The 12,312-nt window shown below is 33.5% G+C and overlaps 1 protein-coding gene across 4 annotated transcripts; it reads left to right on the top strand.

Annotated features, from left to right (window-relative positions):
- Positions 1-1,397: 1,397 nt before the first annotated feature.
- On the top strand, positions 1,398-7,813 carry LOC110111742. 4 transcript variants are annotated; one of them, XM_028695650.1, is made up of 3 exons: positions 1,398-2,792; positions 7,241-7,320; positions 7,574-7,813. In XM_028695650.1, the coding sequence occupies exons 1-3, from the start codon at positions 2,279-2,281 to the stop codon at positions 7,595-7,597; spliced, it is 618 nt and encodes a 205-aa protein (XP_028551483.1). In that variant the 5' UTR covers positions 1,398-2,278; the 3' UTR covers positions 7,598-7,813. The 4 variants fall into 4 exon arrangements, 3 of the variants coding, with proteins under 3 accessions (XP_028551483.1, XP_020699401.1, XP_028551482.1); XM_020843742.2 differs by having other exon boundaries at positions 7,391-7,813; XR_002304914.2 differs by having other exon boundaries at positions 1,398-2,255; positions 7,241-7,813.
- The last annotated feature ends 4,499 nt before the right edge of the window (positions 7,814-12,312 follow it).

Here is a 12,312-nt window from a genome sequence, read left to right as displayed (position 1 = left end):
TTACAAGAATGAAACAGAAAGATAAAAGCACACATAGAGCCATAACCCGAGAAAAATATTACCGAAAAAACCAGAAGCCCAAAGCTCGAATATTCTTAAAGATCAATCAGGTGCCAGAACAAAAGAAAGACAAAAAATGAGAGCCAGAAACCACGGAGTTCATCACACATAAATAACAATTAAATACCCCATTCTGAGCAAAAATGCACCTCATGCAGCAACCAAACTGCAAATGGAAGCTCAAAAAACCACTCCTAGAAACAACAATAAACCCCCATACCCAGTAAAATTGAAGCCACATGTGCCAATCAATCACCATTAGATAAGCAAAAAAGCCTAATAAATAATCACCTCATCATAACCATTAACAAACAAACAACACATAAGCACACTAAACATCTAGAAAATTCAAAATGTGCCTGCAATAAAAAACTTAAATAAAATAACCGGCCTTCAAGAACACAAACAAGAAAGTAGAAAACCAAAAATTAGAGGTAAAAAAATCAACGATGGACAAGTCAAGCCAAAGCAAAGAAGTTAAAAATGATCCTCTGCCCTGCCTCACAAAAAATAACTGAGACCCAAATGGAAAGCGGATGCCACTCCCATTTGCTAAAAACTCAACACACTCATAAGTAACCTAACAAAGATATGATAAGGGGGTTCGCAAGAAAATGAATAGAAATATAAAATAACTAACCTAACAAAGACAAGCTAACAACCCAAGAAATACCACCCAGCCGCATCCCATTAATAGAATTTGGATATAAGATAGGAATACAGACCAGCTGGTAAAGTAAATCACATAATAAACCATAAGTAAAAAAAAAAAAAAAAACACAATTACTAAGCCACCAACACTACAGAGATATATATATATATATATCATCAAACAATGAAGGACTAGTAAACGAGTAATCTTTTTTGCTACTCTTCTTTCTAAAGTATGTTATAAGGATTTACTTCGGATTTTTAAAATGTAAATAATGAATCCTCTTTGATATTGTAGGTTACGGTATAACTGAGAGGAGGCCGGAGAGGGCTGGACTATGATATTTTATATATATTTTTAAATAATTTATTTCTTTAAGTAAATATGAATAATGTTCTCATTAATATAAATATTGATCATTTCCTTCTTAGCAAGCAACTAATGGCATGATATAATTAAGCATTCTTTTTTTTATGTCCATAAAATAATAATATTTTGTAAGTAATAATTCTTCAATCGTTGCTTTTGTAACAAGAGATTAATAATTTTAAATAAAAAAAAATCTTGCTTTTTTAACAGTTAAATAATAATAATTTCCAATGTAGATTTCTTAGTTAAGAGATTAAATTCCCCCCAAAAAAAAGTTAAGAGATTAAAAATGTAAATTAAATTAAATCTGAAAAAATAAGCTCTGTTAGGGTTTCTCTTCACCGCGCCGCGCCCTCTTCATTCCTTATTTACCACCTGCCGAGCGGAGTCTCTTCACCTTTCTTCTTCTTGTTTCCTGTTTCTCTAGATTTTGGCTTCGGGCTAGCTGTCTATGTGGTTATTTTTCCGATCGCTCGTGTTTTTCTTTGGGTTTTGATGAGCCCTCGAACCCATCATCATCTAGAATGGTTTCTATTCCTCTCAAGAGGATGGATCCTGGTTCTTTAGCATCTAAGGAACTGTCCAAGTACTTTAAGTAGGCCTTGGCCGGTTCCCAAAATTCTACAGATTTTATAGATCTCAAGCATACTACTTACTGTCGTTTGCCTGCTCTTGGAATTTCTGAAGAAGAAATCCAAGCGCTGGGAGAACCTTTTAAATTTGCTCTTGTAGAAAAGTTTTCTCTTTGACGTCCTGTTTTGGACTCCATTCGCAAAAATTTCTTCATTGTTAAGCATTTAGGTGACTTTTCTGTTATTCTTTTTGGTCCCAAACACGTTCTAATCAAACTTTCCAACGAACTTGACTATAGTAGAAATTTGCCCTTCGAGCCTATTATGTGAACAATTGATACATGAAGTTGATTAATGGTTCCCGACGTTTGATATCTCTACTAAATCTCCTATCGTTCCTTTTTGGATTTCATTCCCTGACTTTCGTTTGAATTTATTTCCTCACCAGATTTTGTATGGGCTAGGGTCTTTATTTGGTAGAACTATCCAAACCGATAGTGCTACCACCTCTGGAACTCGACCCTCTGTTGCCCATATCCTCGTTAAATTAGATATCACAAAAACCTATCTGACTCTGTATGGGTCGGTCCGGAGAAATTCAGGTATATCCAGAAAGTTATTTTAAATGAGTTCCTTGATTTGTGACCACTGTATATATTTGGGACATATGAAAAGCTCATGTTATCACTTGCATCTTCATTTGTGGAATCAGAACTTGGCCAAAAAGAAACAGATGAATTATGATATTGTGAATTCCAATAATTATGTTCCTAATGCTGAATGTCCCAATTCAGAAAATACTATTCCCACTATTTCTGCAAAAGTTAATGTTTCTATAGTTGCTCATACTAGTAATGGAAATTCTGCGGGATTAGATCTTATTGTTGCTATTCCTCCTATCTCTAAAAGTTATTCTGGTTATGGTATCATAGAAAAGGAGAATCCAAATGTGGCTTTAAATGAGATTCCTGCTACTTCTCCTAGTTTCCCTTCATCTTTCCCTTCTACTAGTTTGGGTGCAGAGGAAGACCAGATTGCTTCTAAGGCCAATCCATCTTCCATGGTATCTATGAATGCTGATCCGTTGTCTTTTGAGGAGGAATGCCATTCTAATGGGTCTCATTCAAATTGGGAAGAAGGTGAAATACAATCAGATGTTGAGTTAATTTCTTTGATTAACTATCATCCTAAGTTCAATTCTATTTGTGGTTCTTGGAGGATTTCAGGGTGTCTTCTAATAATAAAAAGAAAAAAAATTCTAAAAATAGAAAAAAAAAGGATTTACTAGCTTCGGATTCTAGGTATATCTAGAGTTTCTAATAAATCTGTTTTATATGATCAAGCCTCTCATTTGGAATGTTAGGGGTGTTGAAAATCTAACCTCTAGATCTCGTATTTGAAATATATGTAGAATTCATAAAGTTACTTTTTTTGCGATTATTGAACCATTGGTTAACTCATCTAAGATTTCTCTTTGTCAACATCAATTGGGGTTTCAATTTTCTTATGCTAATACTAGTGGTAAAATCTGGTTATTTTGTAAGGATGATATTAACCTTTCTATTTTTGCTAAGTTTGACGAAGTCATTAATTGCAATTTTTCTGTTAATTGTTAACAGGCCTGAGCGTTGGATCGCAAGGAGACAGAACACAGGCGAAACAGAGAGAAAGAAAGGGGCCTAGCCCAGTTGGATCGCAAGGGACTAAAGGTCTCGTTGTAGTTGACTCCGAACTGTTGGTTGTAGCCGAGAGCGACCAGCCGCGCTTTGTAGCGATCCACCTGGCCGTTGGGGAGGGTTTTAATCTTGTAGGTCCACTTGCAGCCCAAGATGGGCTTGTCGGCGGGAGGAGAAACAAGTGTCCAGGTAGATTGTTTCTGTAAGGCATCAATTTCAGTTTGCATTGCTGCGCGCCAGTGAGGAGGTTTGAGTGCTTGAGTGTAGGTATGAGGAAGGTCTGGAGTGTGGTTGTGAGCTAGGAGATTAAATATTTGCTTGGGTTTGTGAATGCCCGACTTCAGTCTGGTCTGCATTGGGTGACCGTGCGGGATGGCGGGTGGGATAATGGGAGATAACGAGTTGATGGCGGGTGTTGCCTCATGGATATTGGTTGGACTGGTTCCAAGTTTACTTGGTCCAATTATAGAATTCGGGAGAGATTGGATAGAATTATTTTTAATTTTAAATGGATTTCTCTATTTAAAAATACTACTATGGGTCACCTTAGTAGAACAATCTTGGATCACGCTTCTCTTCTTCTTAATATTAGCCTTTCTTCTTTTTATGTTTCTGGAACATTTCATTTTCAAAATATGTGACTTCATTCTAGTGATTTCCTTAAAATTGTGCAAGATAACTGGGATTCCCCTATCTATTAATATGAAAGTTTTAATTTGATGGCTATTTTACTCTTAAACTCAAATAGCTCAAGCAAGTGTTAGGATGGTGGAATAAACATGTCTTTGGTAATATTTTTGAGTTGAAAAGGAGGTTATTGTTTTTTAGGACAATTTTATTTCTAATACCACTGATGAGAACAAAGATCTTTTTATTAAAGCCAAAAATATTTTTTTTGATCTGGAACTTAAAGAAGAAGAGAATTGGCGTCAAAAACCTTGTTCTAAGTTCATATATGATGGTGATAGAAACACTAAATAATTTTGCGCTTGTGCTAACAGTAGGAAAGCAAATCCCTTATTCATAAAATTAAATTGGACTGTGGCACTTGGGTTGAGAATGAGGACTCTACAAATAATTATCCTATCTCTCACTTTAAAATTTTACTTGGTAAATCTAATTATGTGGAGAATATTTCTAATACCCATTTTATCCCTTTCATTATCAAGGACAATGATAAGATTCATTTTACCGAATGTCTTGATGAGGAAGAAATTCATAACACCCTTATGTCTATGAATAAGGATTCAGTAGTTGGTCCTAATGGCTTTACAACCATCTTTTTTTCAAGAATGTTGGCATATTATTAAAAAAGATTTTTGTAAAGTTGTTTGGTGCTTCTTCAATGGTATGTCTATCCCAAAGTTCTTCACAAGTACTTCTATTATCCTTATTCCTAAACATGACAATGCTGAGGTTTGGAATGAATTTTTACCCATTAATCTTTGCACTACTTTTAATAAAATTTTATCTAAAATTCTAGCTTCTTGTATGGCTTCCCTTCTCTCTCTTATTATTTCTACTAATCAATCCAATTTTGTGAAGGGGAGGAACATTTCTGATAATGTACTTTTTGCCCTAAAAATTATTCATACAAACTTTTATTTGGGAATTTAAAATACTGTCTATGGTTGGTAAACTTATTTTGATTAAAATTGGTATTTGCTCTATTCCTATTATTTATTTCAAACTATTTCCCCCTCTTAGGAGGTTTGCAACAAAATGGACAATCTTTTAAACATGTTTTTTCTGGGTTCTCCTATCAATAAAAAGATTCATCAGAAATCTTAGAATTCTTGTATTGGTCCTTTTGGTGAGGGAGGTATTGGTTGCAAATCCATGGTTGATTTGGTGACTTTTATATTAAGTTGTGGTGAAATTTAGATGCAAGAATTACTTATGGGCTAATTTTATGCACCTTAAATATTGTAGCAATTCTCTTCTCTCTCATTGATATTTTAAGAAGGGTCAATTCGGTAGGGCTAGAATTTGCAAAATTAAATGGCTGGGTAAGCTTGTTATTCAATGAGGTATTGGCTATGGCTCATCTCATTTTAGCAAGATAATTAGATGGGGGAATGGTTTTGTTGATTCCTACTTTAATAACCATTCTCTATCCAACTTGAAAGTGCGTAATTTCATTCTTAATGGTAATTATAATTTTAATCTTCTTTTAGAATATGTTCCTATATCAGTGCTGATGCTATTAGTGAAACTCCTATCAGTAATTATATTAGTGATCAGCCTATTTTTAAATTTTCTGCTAATGCGGATTTTAGCTCTAAATTTGTTTGGAATTTCTTGACGTCCAAATATCCTTTTAACTCTATATTTAACAAAATTTTGAACTTTGTGATTCCCACCGATATTTCTATATTTAACAATATTTGGTACTACCTGGACAATGCTTTAGGTTTAAACATGAACTATATAAATACTTCTTGCTACTCCCTTTTGCATCATTGGTTTCTACTTAAGCCTGCGTGTCACATTTCAACCATGAATCATATGATGGTTTTTTTGGCTTCTTCGGAAAGAAAAAAATAGCTGCAAACACCAGGGCATCAAGATGAGTTCTGACAAAATTATCATTAGTATTAAAAAAAAGATCCATCTACTCATTGCTGCTAAAGGCTTCTTCTTAAACATCCTTAACATTTTAAGGATAATAAGGATTGCTCCTCCTTTCAAGTTTCCTTCGATGGCAATAGGAGATTACAGTCTAGTATTTTATACTAGAAGTAGCCCCTTTTTGGCCAATTTAAAATTAATATCAATAGATCTATCTCTAATTTAGAGGCTGGTTGTGGTGGTATTGTGAGAGATCATCAAGGCACTTTGGTGTTTTCTTTTGCTTCTGCTATTTCCCCTAATAAAATTATCATTGCTGAAACTATGGATCTTTATATTGTTCTTAAGTTATGTGTGGATCATAATTTGTCTAATATTTGGATTGAATTATTATTGGTTAATCTCATTCAATCCAAACATTGCAACAACGCTAGTTTGTATTACCTTTACAAAAAAAATCTCTCCTTAATAAGTATAATTATTTTATCACCCATATTTGGAGAGAAGATAATAGTTGTGATGACTGATTAGCGAAGAAAGATTTTGATTTTGCATCCACTGAATTTTTCTACAATTTTTCTCAACTACATGATTTGAAAGCTTTGGTTAGGCTTGACAAATTGGGTTTTCCTTATATCAGAAATGTGTTATTTCTCTTTGTTCCTCCTCTTTTTCCATTTTTTATTGTCCTGTTCTTTATTAGTCTGGGCTGGTTTTTAATCGGTCTTGATGTTCTTTTTTCTCTGGAGTCTGGGCTCTGAGCTATTATTCTGTGAGGACACTTGACGGTTGTCCCGTCCGGTTACTCGATCGGTACCGAACGCGGTATATTTTTGGGATGACATGGCGTATTTTTATTGGTCTTCGGACATCATTCGGACTCCGCACTCGTCTCGCTGGAGAGATTATTAGGTGCGGAGTGCAGACGGGGAGAACCGTCCGCACACTAGTATAAAATCCAGCTAGGTACCATTCGGTAGGTACCGCTTGGTACCCTGTGTGTGTGCAGATGGTGCTCTCCCCGTCTGCACTCCGAACCTAATATTTTTTCGTCTCGCTGGCTCTCATGTCTTATTATATTATATGTGGTAGTTTATATTTTATGATGGTTCGCTTTGTTTTTGCTTGGTCACTACCTCGTGGTTGCATTCTTCATGCTTCCTTATATTGCTCTCTTGTCTTATTGTTCGCTGTTGTTCTTTATTCCTTCAGTTTATATGTTATTAGCCTGGGCCATTGTTGGTGGATTTCTTATGTCTCCCTCAGGTTCAGTTGTGGCCATTATCTGTTTATCCTTACCTTGCATGTTTTGATCTGGATGGTCGTTATTCTTCTTGCAGGTCTCTCTAAATACTATCCACAGGAACTCTTTGTTGTTGTTGTTGTACTCATTACGATCTGTTTGCCTGCTATCCTGAAGGTTCGTTCTTGGATGTCATGTTCTTTATGACTCATTATTTTGCCTGATTATGATTTGAGCTTATTTTCAGCTCATATTGGATTTCGCTCCTTGCCAACCTTCTCTAGGTTCTTTTTACTTCGCTTCATTTTTTAAATTCAGTAGGGATCTTTGACTCTTAGTTTTTTTTTTCTTTTTTATTGTAGCCCTTTGCGCATTAGTTAGTTATCGATCTCTTTAAGGACTTGTAATCATTTTTTTTATTAACGTGTAGGCCCTTATATACACTTTTCCTTAGAAAAATAAATGCTTAAATGTGCATTTGGGATGGCTGCAACTGTCGGTAAAACAGGTTGCGAAGTTGTTCTACAAAATGTTGAGTTTTAAAGTTGTTGCATAGAAAGTAATATATTTTGTTTGAGAAGTATAATTTTCAAGTTGTTGTGTTGCAGTTGTTTGGGCATAAATTATGTTTATATTCTTATGTATATTGAGATAAAAAGGAAATTGATTAAATGTCAAATTTTTTAAAATTTATATGTTAACAAACTAACAATTCTAAATTAAAATTGTATCCATTTTATGAATTATTTTATTACTTTTAAATATCAAAGTAGTATAAAATTTATTTTTTATCATGTAATATCTTACTTCAAAATTATCTAAAAATTTATTTTTTTTCATTATTTCATAATAAATCTACTTTTTCTTAGTAAAGACAATGCAACTCAATAAAATTTTGAAATTTAATAAGAAATTAAATAAACATGGAATGAAATATGATGGAATAAATTATTTCTATCTCTAAAGTACAGTTTTACACTGAAAAAAGTTATAGAGACTCTATGTTCATTTAATCTCATGAAAAAATATTCTGTATTTTATGAGTATCTTTAAAGCTGTTCCACTAAAGCATAAACGCTTTGAAGTACTAATATATATATATATATCATGTGTTTCAAAAGTTTTTATATATGTATATTTACTATTCTAATTAATTTAGGATGTCCTAAAAATTTAGGTTGTTTTTAACCAAAGCAATATCTTCAGTTTGCTTAAGAAGAACATCAAACAAATTTCAACTATTAAGCAGGGGTGGAACCAGCCCTAATTTTTAGGGGGGTCAAACTTATAAGATATATATGTCGGGGGTCTAAGGGAGCAATGTCCCCTGGCAGGGTTCGACTTGTTGGGGGCAATTACCTAAAGACCATAGTATTTTTAAATTTTTAGGGGGTGCAATTGCCTAAAAATTTTTGTAATAAAGACTAAAAAATAAATAAAAATGGGTAAATTACCTAAAAAAATCATATAAATAAATTTTAAAAAAAATTTTGAGGGGGGGCAATTGCCCCTCTTGATAGCCATGGGGTTCCGCCCCTGCTATTAAGGTAGATTCATATATAGGTTGTATACACAAGATTTGAACTCAAGATATTTTAATTGGTAGCCTAATGATATAGGAATTATGCACGGAATGAGCAATGGCAAGCAATAGAAGCAATAGAATAGTGAAGATGAAATTTCTTGTATTAAAACTTCATAACTAACTCCTCCTTTCTTCCCTAGCATATATATATATATATTTTATGTAAGAAATAACCTATACCAAAAGTAGCTACTAACAACAAAAAGAGTACTCAAAGTACTAACGGTCTAAAATTAGAGAGTGAAAATAAGATTGTGGAGATTATTCTTAACAAAGAGATCATGTGTTGATAAACTATGCCTTCGTTCTAGGGTAATAAGGATGCTCTGCATGCTCTCAATCAACAGATCAAGATGAATTGTATAGTAAGAGACATAAAGACTCCGGCTTTTCCTTCTTATTTTTTGATTTCACAACTTGCTTTTTCATGAGTTCACGCTATGAAAATGAAAGAAAGTAAACCTCAGAAATTCTTGAGAAAAATTAGATGCAGGAAAATCATCTCTATAATAGTAGTAAATCAGAAAAAGCAGCAAATGCATATTATGAACAGGAAACCAAGCTGGCAGTGCTGAAGAAGGCAAGCTAGGAAACCACAATTCTGGCATATGCCAGAAGACAGAAATTGTAAAATTTTTTGGGTAAAATGAGAACAAAGCCAACATTCATTTCATAATAAAAATTATTTATAGACTATGAAAACAAAAATATAATAAATATAACCCATTGTATACAAAAAAGAGAGGGGAAAGTATGACTATTTGTATGCAAAAACTCAAAAATAACCTATAGCAGCAAAAAAGAAAGGCCCAGAGGCAGCCAAACCCAAAAAAAAAAAAAATTGTAAATTGTAAATTAATATATGAACAAGACAAAGCAATATAACATGCATTCATACAGTTATGAATAATATTATTTATAAAACAATAATTGTTGGAGAGCAGGAAGCTGCTGCTTGTGGAGAGCAAGAAGCAGGTTGGTTATCAAACAAGTGAAAGTGTTTTTCGGGATTCGGAAGATTTGTGCAGACAAGAGCTAGTCGGTGAGGTTGATGGGATCTGGCTGCCGGGTCGGTCGTGAGCTGGGAGCTTGATAAGGCTGGGCGTCGGATTGGGATTGATCGAATAGGTGGTCGGGACTTGTTCAATCAAGCGGAAGAACTCGGGGGTGTGAATTGGCGAATTGATCGAACTTTGGAGTCAAGTTGGAAGACTGGGAGCAGGTCGGAGGTGTAGACGTTGTGAGCGCCGTTGAACTCACAAAAGTTGAACTGCCAGACGTAGGGGCGGGCCGAACGGGCCGAAGAGCCAAAGGTTGGGAGACTGTCGCGAGCATCAGAGATTGTGACTCCAAGATGGATGAGCTTGAGGAGGATGACATTCGTCTTTAGGGTTCAGTAATTGTAGTCGGAAGCGTTGTGGAAGGCGATAATGGGCGAAGGTCGTGAATATTTGCAAGTGGGGCATTTACGCAAATTTTGTCCTTCGAAACCGCTGAAAGCAACAAACTGCAGGAGATAATGAAAGTTCGCGGAAGCAGCCATGTGCCGTGATTTTTTTCTAACCCAGTTCTACCGCAATGCCACCAACGACTATTTAATAACTTTTTATAAAGTAAAGCAGTAGTGCTGTCGTCCCAAACGGATCCTAAGGCTTCATTTGGAATTGCTTTCTTACTGCTTTCTAAAGTGGCTTTCTAGTTCAAAGCTTTTTAAAAATTCTTAAACTAGAAATTTTTATATTAAAAAGATGCTTTAGAAAGAAGAAATAAAGCTGACCCAAATGAAGCCTAAATCAGTGGTTAAATGCATCAAAAAATTTAGTACTTCAAAACGTTCTATAATTGCTTGGCAACATAAAGGTTATCCATTCTTTTTTTAGTACATATGAGTTATTAAGACAAATTTTCACACACATCACATGTGTAAATTTCAAACTAAAAATATCTTAATCAATAGTCAAAACTCTCAACCAATATATCAAAATAAACTTCGCAGGTTATCCATTCTTATTTTCTCACTTCTCAGTATTTTTACTCCCTCTCCTTTGTTAATGCAATTGGAGAACATCTCTCCCTTTTTTTTTGAATAAATTGCAATTATGCATTAATGATAAAAAAAGAAGTACAAAAATATAAGTGATAGCTAATCTATCACATTCTTCCATAACCATTTTAACAATTATTGGAGGAAGATCATTAAAAAGAGCAGAATCCCAAATTTTTTTTCCCAAAAATAGCTAAGGAAGCACAATAATCAGCCACCTTATTACATTGCCTTGAAACATAAAGAAAATAACATTTTGAAATTCTTCAAGAAAAGAGATATCCACATTCAACACAATTTTGTTTGAATTATTCTTCAAAGAATTATGACAAAAATTCATTGCATTGACATTATCACCTTCAATTTATCAATTATGATGTTTTTTTTATCAAATTTCCATTCATGCAGAAATTCTGAAATGATACTAATAGCAATGATTTTCACATGATTAATATCCCAATTGCACATTTGTTTATCAAAAGTGGCTAAAAATTTTCCATTATGATTGATTTAAATAGAGCAGCATCAATATTAGTTTTAATCCAACGAGGAGGTGTGGGATGCCAAAAATTTTGATTTAGCTGTGTAAGTTGGTTAGCATTCCAGATTTTCTTATTAGATTTAGGTTTCATTTGGGACGGCTTTTTAATTGCTTCTTTAAGCAACTTTCTAGTAAAAAAATTTAATTTTTATACTAAAAAACTGCTTCAAAAAGCAATAAAAAAACCGTCCCAAATGAAACCTTAATCGAATATTCAGGTCATCATAGATCAATGTACACTTCAACTGCAGCAAGAGGAGTAGGAACCTTCACACCATGCTTGAGAGCATTTCGAGCTTTCCAAGACTGGTGGTATACACAGCTACAATAAATTTGAAAAAAACTACCGTTATTATTAATTTTTCGCTATAGTTCCAATACTTTGGCATTCTCTCCTTTTGTCCCGAAAGCTTTAGGTACAATAAAATTCTTCTTTCAATAAATCAGTAATTTTAAATGAGCAAAATGTCGACAACAAAGTCAAAATCTAACGTTACAAGAACATACGGAAAATTGTGAAAATTTATAGCATCATGAATAATATCGAACAACATTGTAATACAATAATTTAAGAGTAAATATAAAAAAATATATATTTATTTTATATTTTAAAACTCATAGTTTCATTATGCAAAAATAAATTTTATTTATTATTTGTGTCATTCAGATTATGTTTGGGACGATTTTATTTTTATTTTTAAAGATTTTTTTTATTAAAAAAATAATTTTAAAAATAAAAACTAATAAAAAAGCCATCCAAAACAAAACTATATGTTACATAAGTTTTTTTTTTTGTTTCTTCATAGGGAATTCCTCATAGGTTTTTTGTCCGACAATTAAAACTTGCGATGAATTCGAAGCTTAAATTGTTTCCCATCAGCGGAAACTCTTAGATATAATTCCTTGCACAAAAACACCTATATAAATCTAATCATCCTTCCATAGAATAGCAGTAACAAATTGGGTTTTGCCTCCTTAAACTCAAAATTAATCGCGATT

The sequence above is a fragment of the Dendrobium catenatum genome, unplaced genomic scaffold, assembly GCF_001605985.2.
Source record: "Dendrobium catenatum unplaced genomic scaffold, ASM160598v2 fragScaff_scaffold_665, whole genome shotgun sequence".
NCBI lineage: Eukaryota > Viridiplantae > Streptophyta > Magnoliopsida > Asparagales > Orchidaceae > Dendrobium > Dendrobium catenatum.
Note: the sequence above shows the minus strand (reverse complement) of the source record. Positions and strands in the feature narration are given on the sequence as shown.